A 25,368-nucleotide genomic window follows, 5' to 3' on the forward strand; every position below is an offset into this window, starting at 1 on the left:
TAAAAAACGATGCCTGATGAGTAATGTACCGACATAGCTCAAGGAACCATCTGTTGAGTAAAATATGGTGTGGCTGGTGAACTGAGCCAACATTTCCTGACCCCTGCCCTGTACTATGCTCCTTATGCTGTGCTGACTCGCTTTCCTTAGATCACAATGACAATATGAAAGGACAAATGGCTGCCTGCTTGAAGGGTTGTTTGCGGGTCAGTGTTTTAGTTTAATTAGCTCCGTCATGATATGAGGCAGGCATAAGAAGAAGAAAATACTGAGGGTGGGTGGGTGGTGGGGGGAACACACACACACACACACACACACACACACACACACACACACACACACTGCTGCAAGGGAGTCTTTTCTGTTCAAACAGCCTTTGCCGACCCATTCCTGGGAGAGCTGAGCAGGGATGGAGGGAAGCAGGGACGGTGTTAATCCATTGCCTGCTTTAGAAATACAGTGTCTCAGCTGGATCAAATCTGTAGCTTTCTATGCCAGCCCCAGGGGACTTGAGGGAGAGAATCAGAGACAGAGAGCACTCTGGTTTCTTCCTGCCTGGAGGGGACACAAAGCACAGGGGACAGCAGTGAGTGAGAGACGCCCAGGATTATTAATAAATGCCTTTGTGTTATCGCCACCACTGCAGAGCTCTATGGAGAAGGGCCACTGCTGTAGCCAATTTATCTGCTTATCTTTTTAATAAGCTGCCTAATTATCTTGCCATCCATCCCTCGCTCACTTTGTATAACTCTTTGCCCTGCTTTGTGTGTACCCACCTTTGGGGCTGTCAATTCAGCTAATGATTCCTTTATCTAAGTGGCTGTTTATCCTGCTTAACTATATATTCTTCTGTATCGTGCTTCCTTTTTTCACTTTGTCTATCCACAGCGCTATCAAAGAAAGAAAAAGACCTACATGGGCACTTTTCTCCTCCACCATGGCTATATTAAACAGATCTAAGAACTGATCATAAACTCCGCTTACTTCCTCTGTGTCCTGTCTCCCCCCATTCTTTTCCTGTCTCCTGCTCCTTTTCCTTGTAAAAACCCTGTGTTCTAAGTTTCCACCTTGTTCACATCCTCTTTCCCCCGACATTCCCCCCCCCATGCTTTATCATCCCTCTTTGTCTCCTATGAATTTTTCAAAAGAAAAATACCACAACTGCTTACTACAAACCTCCCCTCATCCTGTAGCCTCCTAGAAAGGGTTGTGTTTTTCTGTCTTCTTCCCCAAAGGGGAAGAATCAGGATGTCCCTGATTCAAAGGAACATCACTTAAACCTTTTAAAGGGGTGGGGTGTTACACCATATCTTCTTCTGGGTGTTTTCCAGATTAGACCCTGCAACAGGGTCACGATGTATCTCTGAAGTATGTTTCCGCACTTCCTGTGTTGCGACACCCTATGCTGTCCCTACGCTGACAGCAGGGTGCTGTTCATATTCCCAATGCCTTGTTTCAAATTTAATCGTTGTGATATAGCACTATAATATTGTATATCCAGCGTTTAAAAGTTGCTGTTTTTTTAGGTTGTTTGTTTTCGTGAGACTGCTCCCCCTGCTGGGCGCTTTGCTATTTACGTTTTGAATGCAATTTGCCTGAACAGAGGCATTTTGCTGCTGTTGAGCGCCTAATCTGGAAAGCGTCCTGCATAGTGGGAGTCTGTGAGGAGGAATGTCTGAAGGAAAACATATATATTGTGTGGAAGGTCCAGGAAGGGAACAAGGAAGCATATCATAGTCTGTTTCTGCAACTCTCACTATTGCTAAAGTAGCAGAAAGTGAGTGGAATCATGTGATATGTTAAGAATATATGATGATGCCTTCTACTAAGTCAGACCATTGGCTCATCTATCAGTGTTGTCAACACTGACTGGCAGCGGTTCTCCAGAGTTTCAGGCAGGTGTCTTTCCCAGCCCTACCTGGATATGCCAGGGATTGAACCTGGGACCTTGTGCCTGTGTGCTCTACCACTGAGCTACAGTTCAGTACTCCTCAAGTACTTTCCAATACTTGCAATGGAGTGTGGCCTGGAAGATCACTGCACTGGCTCTGTCCTCAACCTCTAGTTCAGCAGTACAATTGCAGAGCCCAGCTGAGCTCCCATCATGCTGTTCTGCCAGCTGGATCCCCAGCCTGGATACATGAGATAGTTACATATGCTGTAAAGCCAGTGCACAACCACCTAATAAAAATGCCCACAAAGACTTGCTTTGTGATTGACAGCCCCCCTTCCCCGCAGCTTTTGAGAAATTCCCATCATGCCAGACCCGGTTCCAGCAGCCTGTGTCTTGTGCACTCTAATGGCACTAGATGAGGGAAGGAGAAGGGGGGGTGGAGGAGGAGGAGTTTGCCTTGGCACGTCTCTAGGAGAGCTCCTGAAATTCAGTGACAGATGGCAATGGTCTCAGGTGCCTTCAGAGGGATCCTGTGGTCTCCCTGCCCACAGGAATTGGGGTCAAATCTGAGACTGAGGCAAACACAGCATGAGGTGTCAGAGCTCAACAGCAGGAGCTGGAGGATGTGGGCTCAGCAGGGAACTGAATGGGGAGGGGACCAAACGCGTTGGCCTTGGCATTGCTGAGGCAGGCCTTCCTCAGACAGCAGCGCTGCTGAATAAGTGAGTCCCCCATGGAAGGCGATAGGCCTGCTCTGAAGAGACAGCCATCCCTCCCATCGTGCTCTACTTTGGGGAAACAGGCCAGAGATCTAACGGCAAAGCCTTGGCAACGGGAAAACCTTGCCTCTCTTTGCAAATGAGATAGTTAGCGACACTCAATCCTCTCTCCCGGCAATGGGCTCTGAACATGATAATGATATATTAATTTGCATTAATTATAGCATTAATACATCCTTAGGGCTTCTCAGGAGCAGCAGCTAATTACTCTGTCATAGGAAGGCTCTGGGATATGGTCCCTGCGTTAGCAAGCCTGGCATCAGGCGCAGCTTTTGGAGGGAGGGAGGAATCCAGAAGCAGAGGTGGCGGCCAGGCTGGGCTATAAAAAGGCCTCTTTATTCCCTGTGCAGGTATGTGAGTCAGGCTGTGATTATTATCCTTTTCATGGCATCTCTGGAAACATCAATAATGCAAAGCCAGGACATTTGGAAACACCCCCCAATGCGGGGCACACAGAAGAAGCCGGCACACTCAGTTTAGATGTGAATTTCTCTCTTCCCAACATATCCAAAGTCCTGAGCTAACTTCCCCAGTGGCCATCTCTTATACTGTCCCAAACAAGGCACCCTTGGGCAGCTGCCAAAGCTCAGGTGCCCGGAGGGAGCTCACTCCTAGTGTCTTCCCTGGCCCCCTGGGGTGCATTGGGCATGGTGGTGGCTGCAGGTTTCTTTCTTGCTCAGTAGGCGAGCCAAGAAGCTACATGGCATTGTAGCTTGGTGGGAACAGTATGTATGTGAGGCATTGTGGATGGTGGTGGCAATGGTGGAAATCACGGCAGGTGGCAAATGCTGGATAAAATGCTGCTGTTGCTACTGCTGACCTACCAAGGAGGATGAGCACACACTGGCTTCCACAACATGGGGAGAGAGCCCAGCCCACCCAGTGGAGGACCCCACCAGAGGCCACTTTGCGGAGGGTTCCCTCTAACGGGGAGGCCAGACCTAGCACCTGCTTCATGCTCTTGCTCCCAAGGTTATCCTGTGTCTGGTACAGCCATCCATGTGATGCCACAGTCCCACCCAATGAAGACAAACACTTAAAGTAAAGCTCTGTGTCACTTCTCCCTTCTCTCGCATCTTGCCATGATCCTTCTGGCTCGATGGTTTGTCTTGGGATTCATAGGGCTCAAATTCCCATAGAAGAATGCCCAGAGCTTAGTAATGATTTCCTGGCACTTGGGATAGTTTAGGTTTATAATTCAATTATCCCAGACCAGAGACATTTTGGAGCTGTAGCACCTGAAATAATGGGATCCATGTAGGTTTTACAGAGCTATGCGGTGTTGAAATAGCATCCAACCTTTGATATAAGAGGTAGGCTTTCAAAGCATGATGTAATCAAGAGAGGCTTGTTCTGTGTTGAACCATAGGACAAAGACAGTCAGAGCAACTTCCCCTTGCACCATCTCAGGGTCAGTTTAGCTGAAAGTTGGTTGCGACACTTAGTCAGGATGGGGTTATGCCAAGAATGTGCCCACCCTGATGTCACAAGAGGACATGCATCCTTTAGCCATGGGTGGGGGATTTCATCTGAATCACCTCTCGACATGGGCACCAAAACCCTGTTTAAGATGGGTTTTGTAGTGCCTCTAGAGGGGCAATTCAAATGAACATCGCTTCATGCAACTAAGGTACACCCTGAGAGTACATCAGGACTTCTTAACATCAGTGCAGGCATGCGGTCAGTGTGATCCCATCCTGATTGTGTGTTCCAGGTGGCACTTGTCCAAACTAGCCTCCACTGTTTCCATATAAAGGAGAGGTCTGTCTGCTATACACTCACAGCACAATATTATCCTTGTTTACTCAGAACAGTTCCATGGGACTCAATCCCAAATAAGTGTGCATAGAATTGCATCCATAGTTTGTCTAATGAATACTTGTAGACTCTGATGAAAGTTTTTTTGTGAACAGCATATTCACTTCTTGAAACTGGGGTTTCTTCCAACCACATTGGAGCCCTTTAGTGCTGTTTCCACATAGCATGTAATTATCGTGCGATACTACCCAGCAGTGCACTTCTCCATGGATAAGATCCTCCTATAATGTTTACTCACAAGTAAATCCTGTTCACCAAGGGTCCCTGGCCACTTCATTAAAAAGTGTATTGCTTGCAGGTTCAGCTGGTCCTATTGCTTCCTACTGAATATGCATGGGGGGTTAGTGATGAATTGTTTCGTACCTGCCCCTTGAATTACCAGGAAAAGGAAGGAGAGAAAAATGACACAGCACCAAAAAGCCAAGATAAAAGGGGGGAAATTTCCCCAAAGATGCCAAATGAATATTAATCAGTGTATTAATCATGAATTATTGAATTGTCCCCACACAATTTATATTCTCATAAGGAAGGCTTTAATTAATTATTTCCTCTTATGTTTTCTTTTGTGAAATCACAATACAGTGTTGTTTTGCTATTTTTTTAAAAAAAGATAAAACAAATAATGCCACAAGTCTTCCCTCTCATAGCCAGAAGAAACAGAAACTGACATGGGAGCAAGAGAGAGACAGTACTCAAGCAGCAGTTAAAGGTCAATTCATCATTAGTCCCCCAGCAGGGATCAAGAGGAAGCAATAAAACCACTTGAACCTGCAAAAACAAAGTGTTTATTTAAAGAAATAGGAGCTCTGAAAAGCCTTAATAGTACTTCACCTGTTCACAGTGGATATCCAGGGACTACAATTCTATTTAATTAGGGAGAAAGAGCATCACAATTCAGATCTGAGAACACACACGAAAGGATAACTCAGAAGACCTTGACTGCAATGATCTGACAATAATGAATCTGGATTACAGTGATTAGTAGAAGACAGCATAGCTTTATCAAAAATAAATCTTGCAAGATTAATCTTATCTCATTTTTTGATCAAGTTACTAGCTTCATGGATTGTGGGAACACTGTTACCATAACATCTTAATTTCAGCAAAGCATTTGACAAAGTTCCTGATGAAACTTTGATTAGCAAACTGATCAAATGTGGGTCAGATGATAATATCATCAGTTAAATTCACAACTGATTGGAAAATCATACTCAGTGTTTATTAATGGTTCTTCATCAAACTGAAGGCAGGTTTTGAGTGGGGTGCCACCCTGTCCTGAGTTTTTCAACATTTTTGTCAACCTTGTCAATTTTGAAGGGGTGGCAAGAATGCTCATTAAATTTGTAGATGAACATGACACAAAAGGGAGGGATAGTTAACACCTCAGAAGACAGAAATAAAATTCAAAATGACCTTGGTAGAATGGAAAATGAAGCTGAAAATAACAAAATGATATTCAACAAAAGCAAATGCAAAGTTCTGCACTTAGACATGCACAGATACAGGATTGAGATACCTAGCTTGGCAGTAGCACAAGCAAAAAGGATCTTGGGAATGTAGTCAATCACCACCTGAACATGAGTCAGCAGTGTGATGGGGTGGGAGCAATTTCAGACTGATGCAATTTTAGGCTGCATAAATAGAATCATCACTTCCAAGTCTAGAAAAGTAAGAGTTCCACTTTATTCTGCAATAATCAAACCTCACATGGAATACTGTTTCCAGTTTGGGGCACCACACACTTTAAGAAGGATGCAAACAAACTGGAATGGGTTCAGAGGAGGGCCCTAAAATCATGAGGAATGGAAAACCCTATGAAGAAAGGTTGAAGGAACTGGGTATGCTTATGTTTTGTTGCTTAGTCTGGAGAAGAGAAGACTGAGAGGGGACATGACAGCACTCTTCAAACACCTGAAGGGCTGCCACAATGAAGAGGGCAAAGACTTGTTCACAGCTTCCCCAAAGGACAGGAATAAGTCTAATGGCTTAACTCTATGGTGCTATGTTCTGTTATTCTATGGATTCTTCATAAAAGTGACTGAACAAAGGATGGCAATTTCAGAGAAAATGACTAGTGAAGGAGCAACCCTAATGACTCTAATACACTATAGACAGGATGTTCACAGGATTGTTAGGGTGGTTTTAGTGCTTGATCCAGACCGCTGATTCCGGATTAAAACCAGAGATATGTAGATGATGGTCATCATCATTATCCACATGATGATGTATGTCATCATGATGGCAATGGCGATATTCAAAGCACTTTACATACTTTGAGGCTCTCCACATGAGCAGTATGGAGAGCTGGAAGGAGTCTGGCAGGGAGAGCGGGCTTGACCTGCTCTCCCAACACACAAGCATCCAACCCTCCCTGGGCAGCCGGATCAGCCACCCACACGATCTGTCATGGATCTGTCATGGAGCCAGTTGGGGCTGTGGAGATTGGGGGCCACCCAGCCCCTAGAAGTCCCATTCTGGGGAGACCCCTGACTCTGGGAGGCTTGTTTTAGCCTGGTCAGGAGTCTCCTGGTTGGGGGTCTCCAGAAACGGGTTTAGTGGAGCACTCTCTCCACTAACCTCATTTTAGGGGAGGGGTATTTAGGTGGGCTAGCCACAGCTAAACCACCGGGCTCATTTGCAAGCCCGGTGGTTCTCACAATCACTCGAAAGTGGGCTGGGTGAGAATAGCCTCTTTATCTCACCCTACAATGCTACATTAATTTCTTGAGAGGAAATAACTGAATGCCTCCTTTGCTAGTTGTGTTCCCATATCACTTTGCCAAGGCCGTAGCCTTCACAACTGGCTGTCAGTCCTCCAGGCTCTATATCTCATAGGAAAAACCCAGCCCCAGTTTCCTTACCTTACAATCAATGTGCAATTTCTCCTATCACAAGACCCCAACCATAATGTCTTCCAATCCCAAACCCCATACTCTGAATCCACACCATCTTTCTCCTTTTTGTCCATGGTACCTGGATGGAGACGTCACTGTAGGAGCCCCCAATAACCCCTGTGATAGCTGTAGGTACATCATCATGGATGGCGTAGGACCCGTCGGGGCAGATGTGCTCAGAGCCGTCCACTCTAGTGAGGGAGGCACGGACGAAGTCCAGTGATTGTTCTAGGGCATAGGTGTCTTTGGAACAGGTATCGAGGATGTGGGCCCCCAATGTGATGCCTGGCAGAATATGCTGGTTCTTGTTGATCTCATCTAGGGCAAACAGCATAGCCTCAAGGCGCTGGATCCCACGATGCTCATTGATCTTGCCACACTCCTCTGTTGGGCTGCCTTTCTCATGAACTGGGAATAGCCCACCAATGACCAGGTCACCTTCCAGGCTGATCTCCTTCTTGGCTGCCACATTGAAGCTGGGGTTCTGGCTGTCACCATGGTGCACAACAGGGTAGACTAGCAGGACCCATAGCGTGGCAGAGAATGCCATGGTACTGCCTCAGGAGAGCAGCCAAAGCTTCTCCAAACCACAAGGTCACCCTAGTCAGAGCAAAGGTCGCTGACAGCCTCCCATTTGCTCTGGGCAGCTGAACCAGATTGATATCCCTATTTGTCACCAGCAGGGTGGATCACCTTTGTTTCAACCACAGGGTTCAGTTGCCCCTCTGAGGAAGCTTCAGCTTCAGATGTACCCCAGTGGAAATCATCTTTGGCGGTGGCTACACTTTTCCCAGCCTCTCTGGTGAGGGAAACACACAGCTCCTACAGGTGGGAGAGAAAAGTGGGGGGAGGGGGGAGAGAGAAAGTTACTTACAGTATAAACAACCTAAAAAGGCGGGGGGTGGATTTTCTGGATCTGTGGCTTTATGATAAGCCGTGATACATTCCTGCTGAGGAATCCCTAAACCAGTCACTCCACAGCTCTTAGATTCTTAAAATAGCTCTGTAGAAAGAAAATGGTATTCGCTCAGTGTAAACTGGCATCAGCTTTGCAGTGTGCATGGGAATAGCCATAGGGAATATGTCCCCCAGGCACACACAGTTAAGATCCAGGCCGTGAATGTCTTGTTCTTTTACATGTTGTTGCTACTGGCTGGCTACAATTAGAGAAGAGATACCAGATGTCCTTTATTTTCAAGAGGCAATGCTTATCTTAAAGTGTCCCTTAATCCAGAATGTAACTCAATGAGCATTCTATTTGTAGAATCTTGCAGCTTCCCAGAACAACAAAATAAAAGTCCCTTTTCTTTCCAACTTTCATCTAACATCCCTAGATTCTGGAAAGTTGCCATTGTATGGAAAGAAGAGAACCACAGAGGAAAGAACTACAAAGGAACCAGAAAACAAAGCTGCCACCTTACAATGTGAACACATACAGTTACATCTCCAGGTGCAGAGACAGAAATGGCAGCTGTGGTTCCTGCTGTCCATTTGTCTTCTGGTTTCTATCGTCTGTTCTGTCCCTCACCTGCTGTGTCACACACACCTGTAATTCTGTTCACCGCAGTAGAAGAAGAAAGTGTGGATGGAATGACAGAGGGACTGCAGGGATGGAGGAGTCAAAACTACCTTTTAAAATTTATTTTTATTGTTAAATTTGTATACTGCCTTTCATTAAAACAAACCCAAGGCGGTTCACACAAAATTTAAAACAAGACTATAAAAATTACACCATTAAAATATTAAGCTAAAATATAAAAATATAGATCTGACTAAAAAGATTTAAAATATAAGCATAAGATAACCATACAAACCACAAAGAAGCAGCAGTAGAGACAATCATATAAAAGCCTGGGTAAAAAGCCAAGATTTCACACGCTTTCTAAAAACTGTGATGGAGACCGAGGAGTGAATAGCCACCGGGAGAGCATACCAGAGTCTGGGGGCAGCAACAGAGAAGGCCCTGTCCCACGTGCATGACAGCCGAGCCTCCCTCATTGTCGGCACCTGGAGCAGAGCCCCCTCAGTTGACCTCATCAAGTGGGCAGCAACCCTTGGGAGCTGTCAGTCCCTCAGGTATCCTGGGCCCAAACTTTTAAAGGCTTTAAAGGTAAAAAACAGCCCCTTGAATTGGACCCAGAAACAATCTGGTAGCCAGTGCAGCTTTTTCAAGATGGGTGCGATGTGATCCCAGCGGGCAGCTCCAGATAAAACCCTAGCTGCCGCATTTTGCACTAGCTGCAGTTTCCAAATATTCTTTAAGGGCAGCCTCATGTAGAGCGCATTACAGTAATCCAGCTGTGGCATGACTAAGGCATGGGTAACTGTGGCTAGATCTGCCTTCTCAAGAAAGGGACGCAGCTGGCACCTTAGCCAAAGCCATGCAAAGGCACCCCTGGCCACCACCTCCACCTGAGCTTCCAAAAGGAAAGCTTCGTCTAGCAATACCCCCAAGCTGCGTAGTTGCTCCTTCAAGGGGAGTGCAACCCCATCCAGAACTGGTAAAATCTCCTCATCCTGATTGGCTCTCCTACTGACCAACATTACCTCCGTCTTGTCTGGATTCAGTCTCAGTTTATTAGCCCACATCCAACCAATCATGGCCTCCAGCCCCCAATACAGGACAACTGCTGCCTTCCTAGGATCAGGTGACAAGGAGAGATAGAACTGAGTGTCATCTGCATATTGCTGACAACTCAGTCCAAGTCCTCGGATGACCTCTCCCGCATTTTCATGTAGATGTTAAACAGCATGGGGGACAAAACCCAACCCTGTGGGATCCAAAAGGCCAATTGCCATGGAACTGAGCGGTCCAGAAGGATACCATGGTCGATGGTATCAAATGCTGCTGACAGGTCCAGCAAAAACAACAGGGGCGTACACCCCCTGTTGGCGTAGGTCATCCACTAGAGTGACCAAGGCAGTTTCGGTCCCATAGCCGGGGCGGAAGCCAGATTGGAAAGGGTCTAGATAATCCGTATCATCCAAGATCCTCTGCAGCTGGGGCACCACCACACACTCTTTGCCCAAAAAGGGGAGGTTAGAGACAGGTCTATAGTTGTCTGGATTGGAGGGACCAAGGGAAGGCTTTTTTAATACTGGTCTTACCATTGCCTCCCTGAGGCACGATGGCATCCTGCCCTCCCTTAATGAAGCATTAATAATCACCTCCAACCATCTGCCTGTACCCTCCCTGGCATTTTTATTAGCCATGAAGGGCAAGGGTCAAGAGCACACGATGTTGCTCACACACTGCCTAGGATCTTGTCCACATCCTCAGGCTGCACCAACTGAAAAGAATCCAACACAATAGGACCAGATGGTACCAGAGGTATGTCTGCCGGAACTGCCAAAACTCTGGAGTCCAAATCAGCACGGATGCAAGCAACTTTATCTGCAAAGTGACATGCAAACTGATCACAATGGGCTGTAGATGATCCCCCCACCATTACCTGAGGGGATGTGTGGAGCAATGTCTATGCTACATGAAACAGATCTGCTGGTCTGCACTGAGCAGATGCAATGGAGGCATAGAAAAAACATTTCTTTGCCGTCCCCACCACGATAGAGTAGTCCCTAAAATGAGCTCTAGCCCGTGTTTGGTCAGATTAGTCACAATTCTTCCTCCAGCATTGTTCCAACTGTCACCCGAGTTGTTTCATCGCCCGAAGCTCCGAGGAAGCTCCAAGGAATAGAATGGACTCCACCAAGCTGGAGAGGGTGTTTAGGAGCAACTGTGTCAACAGCCCAGGCTGTCTCTCCACATTCCAGAGATTCACCAGGATCTCGACAGAGTCACCAGCTCTGAACACTGGAAACTCCCCAAGGACTATCTGGAAACTGAGCGGATCCATAATCCTCCGGGGGGTGGGCGGGCATTTTATTTGGTCCACCACCCCTGCAGAGGGCAGATGGAGCAGTCAAACTAAACCCCACCAGATGATGATCTGTCCATGACAAGGGAGTCATCTCATACTCCCCCACCTCCAGATCATTTATTCCCTGGCTGGGGAAAAACAGATCCAGAGTATGTCTTTCCATGTGGGTAGGGCCAGATACCAGCTGAGATAGGCCCATGGTTGCCATGGTGGCCATGAAATCCTGAACCACACATACCAGTGGGGTCTCAGGGTGGACACTGAAATCCCCCAAGACAATAAGTTTGGAGGAACCCAAGGCTACCTCCAAGACCACCCCCACCAGCTCAGGTAGGGAGACTGAAGTGCAGCGGGGTGGTCGGTACACCAGCAGAATCCCCAGCCTATCTCAGAGGCCCACCCTCAAGGACAAACACTTGCGCATCTGGAAATAGGGAAGGTCTCTCGATAGATGACTGCAACGCCCCCTCCCCGACCCTTGAGGCGGGGCTGTTGCATGATCAGGAAACCTGGAAGACAGAGCTGAGAGAGACCAACCCACCCAGCTCATCCAACCAGGTCTCCGCCATACATACCAGGTCAGCATGCTCATCCACAATCAAATCGTGGATGTGGGATGTTTTAGTGTTTACCTACCTGGCATTCAACAGCAGCACCCTAATCCTTGAGGGAGTGTTCTCAGAGCTCCCTGGGGCCACAGGGTTAGGAGAAGAGCTGAAAAAAGGAACAGGCCTCAATTGCCTCAACTGTAACAGCCTGCCCAACTCCCACCGCCATACCTCCCTCTGCCCACTACCTGTGATATTGCTGCCCCCAGACCATCCCCACTGTTCTGCTCTCCCAGACACGTCTCCTCAGTCCAACTTAGTCTCTGCAGCTCCTCTGTTTGATAAAAACCATATTGGAAGATTTATGTCTGATGTCCAGATTTTGAGGTAGCAATACTACTCAAAAACCTTTCTGTCTTTGCCTCCCCTTTCTCTCTGTAGTTGACCAAACAATTTTCTCCCATTTCTCATCCATTTTTAAAAATTACATGCTCCTTTTCCAGTTCTCTGGGGAATCTCTTTGGGCCAGTTCAGATGATATTTCTCTGACTGAGTAAACCATATGTGATAAGGACAGTTAGTTAACCTAGTATTTGTAGTGCAAGTAGAAGAGCAGTTCAGATGAACCCCATCACACACACATAATTAGAGAAAAGCATCACCCTGGCCAACTTGGAGGGGGTAAGGACATGTGAGCTTATGGCACATGTCCCTAAGGCATTCATTCATTCATTCATTCATTCAATTTCTATACCGCCCTTCTAAAAATGGCTCAGGGCGGTTTACACAGAGAAATAATAAACAAATAAGATGGATTTATTGTGCTGGGCCTGGTTAGAAATAGTTTAGTCCTCCACATCCAATAGAATATGCTCCAGAAAACAAGGTTGTGAGCTAATGGTTGGTTAACTCTGACCCATTCCTTGGATACTCTGATAACACAAGCCCACTCCATTCATTTCTTCTACTTGCAGATGCGGTACCCAAGTACAGAGTCTGCAAGAGTGTGCCTGTAAGCCCTGTCCTCACAGTGACATACTCTTTAACCCCATCCTTCACTATCCACGGTTGCAGAGTTTGTCTGAAGAGACCAACACTATACTGCTGGAGCAGGCAAGTCGTGACACTGAGTGTGGCCCTGAGGTGAGATACGAGGTGGCCCCCACCACTGCTAGCCTTTGTGGCCCCACTCACACACTGCTCGTGCTGCCCTCTCAAGCACTGCCCAGCCAACCATCCTGCCTCCATTTCCTGGCTGTGATGCGGTCTAATGATGACACTGCATCAGTCCCAGTGGGAAGAGGTGCCAGTACAATAATGTCATTATTCCACGCTGTGGCTGGGAAAGAGAGGCAGGATGGGTGATTGGACAGTGTGTGAGTCGGCGGCCTAAACCATGTCCATGGGGGAGGGCTGATGTAACCCCTCTGGACATCAGCAGCCGGTGTCCCACTCTCTACAGTTCCTATTGCAATATACCTGTGGTGGAGAGATTCTTCCCATGATTAGAACACATCATGCAAACAAACCCTGTAATTACAGAGAGTGGGGGCAAGATTTTAGTGCACTTCACAGAGGGGATGGGACTTGTCAGTAAATTTTGGGGGACACAGTACACAATTACAGCATCCTCACAGCTCCTGCGTAGGGCTACATTCACTCTTCCATGAAAGGAATGCTGAACAATTACATACATTGTGAGAATTAAGATTTAAATAGTGATAACAGCATACCTTTCCCCCCAGTTTAAACTACTTTATATTGTGATGACTTAACAAAATAGTTTTCCTAACTGCTCTTTGGAGATTGTATTCCTTCCTAGAGGGTAAAAAAAACTAGCTAACCTTCATTTGCAGGCAACTCAAAAATTGCCCATTTATTCTCATTGATGGTGATAATGAACAAACTGGCCAGAAAGTGAAAAAAAGTGTCCCGGTGACAATCCTAGTCCCTAATTGTAAAGAGCCTCATTTGTTTTAAATAACTGTCTTGAATTTAAGAGACCAACTCCACAGAATATAATGGATGCCTCCCTTTATTTCAGAATATCCTATGTCTGTAGCATGAGCACCACAGTTTCTCCCCCCCACACCCTTTTTCTTTGTATTGTGATTTGCTTTGTCTTATGTATTGGATATTTTTAATGCTCTGATGTGCACTGCCCAGAAAACAATTTGTTATGGGGTGGTTAACAAATAAAGTTGTTTATTATTAAATTATTATTGTGCTGGATTTTAAGATTGTTGGTCCTGCTGCCCTTGTTTAAAATGGAGAAAAAATATTGGTTTGGGAGATTTTCCAAATTTCTTTAGCTCTGTTCAGGCATTCCTCATCTGTGCACAGTGTGCCCAGATACAGAGGGGAAGTGAGCATGCTGGCTACATCCATACTCACCCAGAGTTGCAGCTAGGTAATTTTGGACCCTGGACATAATGAGCTTATCCCCCCCCCCATGCAAAATAAGCATCCTTTCTATAAATACACATTTCACCACAAACCCACAGGTCTGGGCCAGAGTGCATAGAAGAAGAAGAAGAAGAAGAAGAAGAAGAAGAAGAAGAAGAAGAAGCAGCAGCAGCAGCAGCACAAGCTTCAGTGGATTCACACAGCTTCTTGACCACTCACAAACTAACTGCAACACAACAAGTGTCCCTTGCTCCACAATTCAAACACAAAACCAACTTGGACATATGGGGGCAGGGAGGGAATTAAAACCACAGCACATGCCCTTTGCTTCATAGTTCTCATAGAGATGTTTTGGATCACAAACCAATGTGAGCACAGTACATTTGTAACAAAAAAAAGTTGTTTGTTTTTCCAGATGTAACAGTTGGTTCCACTTTCACTAGATGTGAATGGATAGAGATTATTCTTCTTAGAAGCTTTACTACACTAGGGAAACATTCATTAAAATCACAGAACTGACCAATTTCTTTTAAATAAAAAACACAGACACTGTTCTCACGGTTCTCAGGCTTGGCTGCTCATGAGAACAGTTTCTCTGTGTTTTTTATTTCAAGAAAATTGGTCAATCCTGTGATTTTAATGAATTTTTTGTGGCAGTTCACATGGGCAGCTAAGCCCAGGCTTGAGCCTGGGCTTAGCTGCCCATGAGAACTGTAATGATTCACACAGATCCCAGAGGTGCTATACCCAGTGCTGCAGCCCTGCTCCTAGCCAAAGTTAAGGGCACAAACACAAATGGGATCGTGGGTCAGTGTGAGTTCCTTGCAGCTCATGCTGAGCTGGCACAGAGATGGGTGACTAGAGGGCCTGTCCCCTGAGGGAGTTCACCAGTGCACTGTGCTAAGCGCACGATGCACTTTGGGATTTATGGAAGCTGGGACAAGAAGTCCCAGCCTCTGTTTACCAGCGCCACTGGAAGCAGCATGGAGAGTCATCTGTGCTGCTTCTGGCAGCATTGGTCATGTGGGCGTGTGGCTTATGTGCTGCCTGGGCTGTGAGCAGTCATCTGGCGGAAGGTAGGTTGGACCCTCCCTCCCCCCTCTGCCGACCTGGCCACATGCATGCAGTTGTGTAAACAGCCCCAGAGTCCTGCATTCTTGGAATACATGTGTGCCCAATTTCAGAGCACTAAGACCAGCCATTCTGGAAATGTAAAGAGTTGGGCAAAGGGGAAGCACGTTGCACTTTTGTATAAAGGCAAAGGGCAGAATCCTTCACATGGGGGTTGAATAACGGTCTAGGGGTGAGGGGTGGGGGTTAAGTTTCAGAAGTGTTTGTAATTTTCTGCCATGGACCAAGCCACTTATAGGACTTCTTTGAAGCTTTTTTTAAATTCAAAAAATCATTAAAAATCAATGGATTAACTGATCTTCTTCAAAATAAATTCACAGAGTTCCAATAACCTGTCCTATATCTGTTCCAAAGTTCAGAACTCTAGGCCAGACCATTTCAGAAATATAAAAGGGGCCCTCTTCTCCCTGGGGGAAAATCAAGGGGCCGTCTATGAGACTTGGGCCCCCAGGTCCAAGCCTAATAGTGTCCCTGTGCGTGCATGCACACACATGCACGCGCACATGCACACGCACACACACACACACCACCACCACCCCACTGGCTGCCCCAGATCCATGCCCTTCTCTCCCCAAGTAGGGGATTTGTCTGCAAACACTGCAGCCAGAGAGGGTTTCTCCCCATGATAAAAAATATGCCCACTGTATTCAGATAGCAAGTGCCTGAGCAGGGCTCTTGTCACCATGGCAACCAGAAGGTAAGTAGACAGAATGTGTGCAGTACAGGGTTGTAGGATGAGCTTCACTATCAGCCAACTGTAGGCCATTTTCTCAGGCAACAGTGGATAGAATTTTCTTCCCCGTATTTGCAAATAACACATTGCAAGAGACAGAGGGAGGTATGGGAAGCTATGCATAACTTATTATCTTCAGACGAAAACTGAAGGTTTTCAGAAAACTGATGGGACCCTGCGGCCTGCTTCTTCTTTAGAGAGGTGGGAGGCGAAAGTGAAATGCAAGCTGTTGCTCCTTGCCCCCTCCAGCCATTTCTTTCCCTCCCGGTGCTGAGATGGGGTGCCCTGCTTATGTTGTCACCTGAAGTGCTTGTGAACATACATAATTGTTGCTTCTTTCTTGGGAAGCAAAGCACTTAGTGCCCATCCTGTTATCCTGTCCCCTTTCCTACCTGCTTGCCAGGTGGGGGGAGCAAGGGAAAGAGTGGGAAGATGGAGAGCCCCTGGGTGACTGTGCCGCTTGTCAGGCTGATAAGTTTGGGATGGGATGTGGTTGCCTGTTGCCGGGCAACTCCATAGCTGGACAGTGACAGGAGGAGAGGGCTGGGGCTCAGAGAGGCGGCCAGCGAGAAGTGCCACAGCCACGGAGCAGCAACCACTACCCTGGGCAGGTCTATGCCGCCATCTCTATGTTTGCAGCACAAAACTATGGTTTTGGCAGCATCTGGGATCGAATGTAATGCTTTGGTGGCTGAACCAGAGGTCTCGGTGGCGAACCTTTGTGCAAACTGAAGGTTCAAATTGAAGTTTGATGAGGCAAACCACAGGTCACTTTTGGTATGAAACTGTGGTTTAACTAATTTGGACATTTCACTAATTCGGATGTGGTTTCACTAATTTGAGTGTTCCAATATCTTCTCCATTTAACTCCGGTTTCATGTTATGTCTAAATTTGGCCCTAGTCTGCCACTTTAATCATTACACCTCTCCCTCCCATTGAGTTATTCCATATTATTTATGAAAAGTTCATGTGACGTTTCTCCCTGAAGAGGGTGTATGTGGGTGCCATTTTCATTTTCCAGCTAGGGTTACAAAATATCTAAGGCCAGCTGCATTTTATGTTTGAATATAAAACCTAGAATCTCTCAAGAGAGTCTGTCTGCCTTCTTGCCTGTCCATCATTTTTCCTTATCTCCTTCCTAGAGATGCGCATGGAACTGGTCAGGAGGCCCTTTATGGGTCTCTGAACTGGTTCGAAAGGTGGCCAGTTCTGCCAGTCTGATGGCACCAGGGAGTGTTGCTTTAAGAGCAGGGGAGGGTGCACTTACCCCTCCCTCCACTCTTCCCCTGCCGGCGCTCCTTTATTCCGAAGTTGATCGGGGTGGCAGAATACATCCCTGCCTGGATACAATCGGAAATATCTACTGCACCTGATGCATGCACCCAACATGTGTGCACTCATGCCGGTGCAGCGAATACTTCCAATTGTATCCAGACAATGGGGGCAACGGGGCTGCAGAGAGGTGCTCTGCCACTCTGATTGACTTCAGAATAAAGGAGCGCTGGCGGGGGAAGAGCGGAGGGAGGGGTAAGTGCACCCTCCCCCACTCTTACAGCAGCACCCTCGGCACCATCGAACCGCCCCCGCCTGGTTCTGTGCACCTCCCTACTTTGCACTGCATGTCATGTCAAATGTCCAAACTTGTTAGCCCTTGGTGCCTCATGGTGTCACTTGGGAGTTAGGATAGAGATCATTGGTGCTGCTGCTGGCCCACTGCCAATATTTTGTTTATTTATTTGATTGATATACCGCCCTTCCAAAAATGGCTCAAGGCAGAGAATATGCCTGTTACCGCTTTGCATAATCCTACAGCTGGGGATGGAGGGAAAAGTTGGAACAAGGAAGTTAAAAAAAAAAAAAAAGCCTAAACTTCAAACAACATCCCACATTCTCCGTCATCATCAGTCTGACCTCGTGGCCAAGCGTATATGAATCAAGGGAGAATGAGAATTTTGAAACTTGTTGGCCCTCGAAAAGAGGACATGCTAGGCAGGATCTTAAAAACATCTTAAAGGGTATTCACACATGCAGCCTAACCCAGGCTACAGCCACCCAGCCTGAGATAGGCTGAACGTGTGAAGCACCGGGAGACCGATAGCAGCACTACCCCTGCGTCAAGCCAGAGTTTTCAACCTGGGATTTAGCGGAGGTTAAGCAATGGTTCACTTAACCTTGGCTCGTGACCACCTGGGTGACTGCCACCAGGTTAAACCGCCCGCCATGATTTCCGGCAGCAAGCCAGGGGGAAGGAGTGGCAGCTGCTCTAAGGAGAGCAGCCAGCACGCTCATGCCCTGGGGCCACTTGGGATGCGGGTGGGGAAGTTCTCTCGCCCCCAGCATCTTCCTCCGCCACTCTGCTGCTTGGGTGGGCTCACAGTGTGGTGGAGGGGAGGGTGGCGGCTGCTCATCTTTCAGGGACGGCAGGTGAGCTCTTGCCTTCCCCACAGCCACCCCCCCCCCGTGAGGTTGTGTGCACAATCTCTTTGTTGATTTTGAGCTCCTTTCCCACAACCCCCTCCTGCCTTCTTCCATTTTTCTAGCATTTGTCCCAGAGCATTTTGAAAATGCGCATTCTGAGGACCAGATTACAAGAACTCTTAGGGGACAAACTTCTAAAGACAAATAGGGAAATTATATGGAGGTTATAAGCATATCACTGTAATTTACCTGCACAGACCTGATTTCAGCCTGTCACTCCAAGTCCTGAGGAGATCAAAATCACACTGCAATATCTAATCATAAGGAAGCAAGGGGTCCGTTTCTTGTTTGTTATTTAGTACCTTGATGCTGACAACCAATATTTATCGATTTACAAATGCCTCATATTTATGGTATTTAATAGTGGTGATAACTGCCTGTTATTAGTTAGTATCATACAGCATATTACATTCCTTCAGTGGGAATGGCTTTTTCTTAAGCATGCACGCAGTCACAGTCATTGCTGTTAGTTAACCAAGAGCATAATTAGCTTTCAAAATTTGTTTTCATTTCTCTCTCTTGTAGCATAAAGATATTTATCAAAAGTGTGATTAATGTTTACATTTATAGCTTATGCTCTCGAGGATAAGAACTTGTCCCTGGCATCTGCTTTGAAGAAGATGCAAAATTGAACAATCCAGTTAACTCCTAAGACTTTCCAGGAACCAAGGAGGAGAATTCCAAACATTCCCCTGCACTTCGCTAAGGGGATCTCTCAGTTTCAGCCTCAAAGGGCCCTGCATGTGTTGTAAATAGCGTGGGACATTTCTGTGGGTTTTCATTCTTGCTTCAATCATTAGTCAATCAAACCCACAGTTCTTCACAAGCAAATTCAGCTACAATTTGCTTTAAAGCTGTCACCCAATAATTGTTTTTAAACAGATAATAACACTTTCAAAATCTGTGGATAAAAACAGGTAGAATGTTTTCTCAGCACATAGGCATGATCCTCAAAGCATGATCTAGGCCTCCATAAATCACTGGAGTTAGTCAGTTATGTTAAATATACCCTTTTGTCTTGGCTCTCAAACTAGGCTAAGCAAGATAATACATTGCACAGAATAGGTAGATAGATAGATCGCTATAGGGCCATTAAGACCCTACATGAGGAGATGATCCAAGATTGTCTACAGATTGTAGACATCAAAGACTCATAACAAAGATAAGATGTTCGATGATTGATTAGAACAGCATGTTAAATACATCGTTGATGGGCCCAACATACGTGGTGACAGAGGCACTCTTACCCCTAGACTTCAGGGCCAAAGTCCAGGGCCTCCACACACTCTGAGGCCCCCCAAATCCTCTTAGGTTGTCCTGGGTGGTGTGGTTTGTGCCTTCAGGAATCTACATGTTAAAACAATGATGCTTAACTCGCATGTCGGGGTGGGGTGATCCAAAGGCCTTTAGGTCCAGGCTCCAAAATTACCTAGGTGCACTTCTGGGTGGGGATCCTATTTGTGCAGGTTTTTAAAGTCTCTTTTAAAAACTTGTTTCTTTGAATCATCAAATGGGAAGGACCCTTGTAGGCCATTCAATCCAACCTCCTTCTCAATGCAGGAAATCCAGGGCTGGAGCGCCCCTTACAGCCTCTGTCTGAAAACCCCAGCAAGGGAGAGCCCACCGTCACCCTAGGTAACTAGCTTCATTGTCAAAACTGCCCTTACCAGTAAGATGCTCCTCCTAATGTTCAATCAGAATCTACTGTTCTATCATTTAAACCCATTTAGCTAGTCCTGCCCAAAGGGGCAGCCAAAACAGGGGTAGCCCTTTCACGAGGCAAAGTTCCTTCAGGCAGCAGATTAGTGGGGGCAGAGGGAGGTAAGCAAGGTAGCAAGATGCCCTCCCCCCCCCACACTTTTAAAAGAGGGAAACAGGGAGAAGAGGCGCACTGGTACCTGCATCAGGCACACAGGGCTCTTGAACCAAGAACAAGTTTTTGTGCTCTTCTGTGTGACAGCCCTTCAAGTTGTGAACAGAACAATCATGTCCCTAAACATATTTCTTCAACCTTTCAGCACAGCAAGCCAGTTCAGATAATACTTTTTGTTGTGAAGAAAAGGGGTGTGTGCCAAAAACACACCCATCTGATGCTTTTGGGACATCCTGACATCCTCCTCGTGCATTCCTTTACCATGTGGAAGGAGGGCTGATCCAACTCACTCTTGACATTCAGACAGTCCTTCAAATAACTAGGGCTGTAAAGGGATAAGGTAATAACCAGTATCTTGACTTGGATCCAGAAGCAAATTGGAAGCCAGTGCAGATTATGGAAATGTGGACCTCAGTATATTTTAATCGAATCTTTACTGTTAGAGGAAAGTGGGATCCTAAGCCTTCCCAGTCCATTTTTTAATGTGCCTTGATTGAACCGGGGGCGGGGTAGTGGTGGATAGTTGCAGCCTACAAGTGCAGTTCTGCAAGAACTACAGGAGCATTAATTTGTATGGAGAGTGGTGTTAGAGATCAGCAGCCCTGCTCCCTAATTCCAAATAAGGATTGCCTTATCTTGATCTGGTCCAGACTGTTCCCATCAATAGCCAGCCAGATGCCTGGGGGAGTTTAGGAGCAGTCCATGAAGGTGATTGCCTTCCCCTGTTATGTATCCCTAGCATATGTTGTTCAGAGATATACTGTCTCTGTACATGGAGGTTTCTTTTATTTAATTTATTTATGTATTATTTATTTGATTTATATACTGCCCTTCCAAAAATGGCTCATTTAAAATGATTGTTTTAGCTATCAGACTGAATAGCCATCGTTTGACCCCATCCTCCATGACAGGTATGATTGCTTTATATAGCCATCTAAGCTGGTGGTCACCACTAGTGACATCACACTAAAAGTGTGAGGACGAGCAGTGCTTGCTTACTGTTGAGGGGGAAAATGCAGTCTGCACGTACTCAGATATACTCTTCTGGGTGATTGCTTCTCACATTCTGGGGTTGGACCATGGCATTGAAAGCACATCCCATGGTCAAGGCTTTCTTCAGATTAAGCCCTTGGAAGCATGCCAGGCAAAAGCTAAGGGCCCAACAGTGTAATCAGACTAACAACCATTTCAGAAATATACTGGGTACACAAAGTAAAAAGCTGGTCTTCATCTCCCTGAGCCAAACTTTAAATGCAATTAGCATACTTTTAAAGAATGCAAACATAAAAACAGTTGCCCTCAGGCATCAGCTAAGAAGCAACGGCGCACCTGTTTAAGTACAGCACACCAGGTGTGTGCGGGGAAGTTTAAATAACTACTGTCACTATCTTCTTAAAGCACCAGCTGATAGCCTGCAATTAAAAATGTCAATTTATATGTTACAAGCATTGCAGAACAATTCCCAGCTTGAACCAAATCAGTGTTAATGTTTCCACAATTGCAGTTTCCAGTTCCTGGGAAGTAAAATTGCACTGTGTAAAAATAACATAGTCCAACCTACTGTGGAACTAACCATCTACTTGTGCATATATTTGTCAGATTTGTGTATATACCAAAGGAAAGACTTGTTTGTTTGGAAGAAGCATTAAGCCAAACTTGTCACACTCTAATGGATGGAACAAATTCCTAGTAAATGCCCAGGGACCATGTCTCTATATATGGAACACTGTCAGTATCACCTGAATTCAACACCAAACCATGAAATCCACTTCAGTTAGACATTAAATATAAACATTATGTTTTTTTCTGCAGTGCTGACAATGTATCTCTCCATTCTTTCCCTAAAACTGATAATATAAAGACATATTATATAAATAAATATAGAAATATTCATCTTTGTCATTGTAATATAAAGACAAAGAAGAACAGACAACAAGTCAGCCTTTTGCTCAGCCAAGTACAATGACTTCCCAACGCTAGAGATGGATCATTTGAGGTGATATATTGAAGGGGTCACATTGTAGACTGCACTGGGGACCCCAAAAGGTTCTGACATACACATACTTTTACTAAGACAAGGATTATCTCCATGTAAGTAAAGTAATGTTAGTACTTTTAAAAAGAGAGCTTAAAACCAATAACAAACTGCTGGGTTATTAACAAATGGAAACCAAGGGAAGGGACAAAGCCTAAAGTTATAGAACAAATCAAAGAATATCTGAAGGCAGATCAGAATCAAAAATCAAAACCATGAAAATGTCAGAAACAAATATTAAAGGAGTGGCCATCAATGGCAACAAAGAGCAATGCACTTATACTGTTCTGGGGGTATTTTATTTTATGTTGACATTTCAGTGTGACTCAGAAGCCTCAAGACTGGTTAATTCACTCCTTGCTAGCAGCAGTACAGAAATCTCAAATCCTCTTTATAAAATAAAGCGACTTCACTTACTCATTGATAGTCATCGTTGTAGCTGTTGATGCCAGGTTCTTGGGCAATGGTCATGACACACCCTGCAACATCTCACAGATGGAAACAGGGACTTTTCTCTGTTAGTAACACCTGTCCTCACACTATGCATCACAATTGGAGTTCCACAGCTGTATGTTGTCATGTGTCAATTAACTCTGCAGTACCCTGTCCTGCACTGACTTCTGAAGCAGGATATACACTGGCAATGGGATTATGTACTTGTGAATGCGTATGCATTTATGTACATATACAGAAGGGTCAAGATGCAGCTACCATTTTCAAAAATTTAACCCCTAGGGACCTTGGGAGATGACTGAAACCTGAAGAACTCTCTGGCATACCTGAGATGTGCACAAACAACATTTTTAAAGGTTTCGCCAATACTTCCTCAACTAGAAAATTAGGAGCAAAACAGGGGTGGTGGGTTGTTTTTTTAAATCAGAGAGAAGTACCAGAAAACAGAGGCTGTTCCTATTACCAGGCCCACACATCTTGGCCATCAGTACCATCTCAGGGGACCAATGCTCATAGTGATTTTTGGCAACATCTACCCTCCCAGCAACAGAAAATAGGTGATCGTATTGTTGCACTTACAGTTTTCTCTTCTTTATTCCTACCCGCCAAACAATAAAGATAAAGCTGTGGTCATTTTTGCCAGTGGAAAGTGTTAAAGTAAGGGTCAGGGTAGCAATCCGTGTTCCCTCTAATTTTTTTCATCTGTATGTGGAATGAGTTTTGTTCCGGGACGGTAGTATCAAGGCAGTGTATGCGCATGTGCATTTAGAATGGGGCTTCCTGATTCAACCTGAGCGGGAACTAAAATTAACTGAGCAGACATTGAAAAACTTGTGAGCGGAAGCACATGCGCATGCCTTAGAGGGAACACGGGTAGCAATGATCAACTTGTTCTCCTCTCTCCATGGAGTAATCTTTGGAGGACATTCCTGCCAGTCTTCATTTCCATTCCTCTTACAGCATCGATACAATTTGATAGTAATCTTTGTGTTTTTAAAACTGTTAAAAACTTTTAACACACCACTACCAATTGGGCCATTACAGGCCCAATGGTCAGGGCAAGAAAAACATACTGAAAGCTGAAAGTATTGCATTGCTATCACCTATTTTCTGTCTCTGGAGGTATAGATCTTGTCAAACATTGCAACGAGCCAGCAGGCGCACATATTTATGGGTCCTCCCATTGTGTACAGTGTCGCCAGGTACAGGGGAGCGAGAATGTGCTGTCTAGTCACACCTCCAGCACTGATGCACTCTTCAGAAGGCACATCCCCTGCTCTCCCTCGATCCAGCATTTCTTTACAGAGGCAAGTGCTGAACCCAGGGAAGTTTCTCCCCATGATTTGAAACTCTGAGTGGCTAATATTCCAAGTCACAAGGAGAAATTTGCCCCGAGTTCAGGGCATGCTTTTGCAGGAAAAGAAGTGCTATAATCAGGGAGAGCAGACGGTGTGGCTAAAGGGCATGCTGGCTCTTTGCTAAGTGGTGCACTGAGCTCCCATTCTCCCTAGGTACACTACACTCTGTTTCTTAATGCCTAAACAAAACTCCAAAGAGCATTACTTGTGCATGCCTTTAATAATTCCTCAGTGTGGGCTAAGCCATCAGGTTTGTTTTCAGGATAGGCCTGGACTATTAAACTGGCAGTGCAACACCTTCCTTCCTGTGCTTCCATCCTAATAGTAAGTTAGCGGCTTTAAAACATTCCAGTGAACCAAACATATAATGTTGGAAGCAGAGAAAAACAAAGTACTTAGCAAATCAGACGTGAGGGACAAGTGGTAGAAACAGGATGATATGAAGGAGAGTTGTTTGCCTGCTTCTTTTCTGCCCTTTTTGTTGATGAGCTGATGAGCTCGGAGAGACCATGTTACTCCTTTACTGATGGAGCTACAATGGCTGCCAATAGTTTCTGGACAAAATACAAAGTGCTAGTTGTAACTTATAAAGCCCTAAACGGCTTAGGCCCTGGGTGTCTAAGAGAGCATCTTCTTCACTATAAGCCCCACCGCCCACTGAGGTCATCTGAGGAGGTCTGTCTCCAGTTACCGCCAACTCGCTTGGTGGCTACACAGAGACGGGCCTTCTCAGTTGCTGCCCCAAGACTGTGGAATGTGCTCCCTGCTGAGATACGATCTTCCCCATCTCTGTCAATTTTCAAAAAACACCTGAAAACCCATCTTTTCGCCCAAGCTTTCTCAGCTTCCTGCATTTTTTTGGTTTTAATCTCTGGTTTATTTTTAAATTGTTTGTAAGTTTTTTGTATATGTTTTTAACTGGTTTTATGCTATTGTTAACCACCCAGAGATGAAAGTTTGGGGCAGTGTACAAATTTGATAAATAAATAAATAAAATGTGTGTGAGTTTTCTACTCTGCATTAAGAATAAAGGATAGCAAGCCTATCTGGTCTCATCACAGGACCTCTTTTGAATTCTTACTGCATACT

At 45.6% G+C, this 25,368-nt stretch overlaps 1 protein-coding gene across 6 annotated transcripts in view; it reads right to left on the reverse strand.

Moving 5' to 3' along the window:
* Window positions 1–25,368, reverse strand: part of GRM2 (glutamate metabotropic receptor 2) — a 136,076-nt gene that overhangs the window by 52,409 nt on the left and 58,299 nt on the right. For 2 of the 6 annotated variants that reach the window (XM_053296243.1, XM_053296247.1), the window contains exon 2: window positions 7,465–8,207. In XM_053296243.1, coding sequence (XP_053152218.1) covers window positions 7,465–7,935 — 471 coding nt within the window. In that variant the 5' untranslated portion in view covers window positions 7,936–8,207. Of the gene's footprint in view, window positions 1–7,352; window positions 8,208–10,837; window positions 10,973–11,899; window positions 11,978–22,885; window positions 23,021–25,368 lie in introns of those variants that run through there. The other 4 variants (XM_053296244.1, XM_053296245.1, XM_053296246.1 and 1 more) reach the window with 4 other exon arrangements.

This window comes from Hemicordylus capensis, chromosome 2 (genome assembly GCF_027244095.1).
Source record: "Hemicordylus capensis ecotype Gifberg chromosome 2, rHemCap1.1.pri, whole genome shotgun sequence".
Lineage (NCBI taxonomy): Eukaryota > Metazoa > Chordata > Lepidosauria > Squamata > Cordylidae > Hemicordylus > Hemicordylus capensis.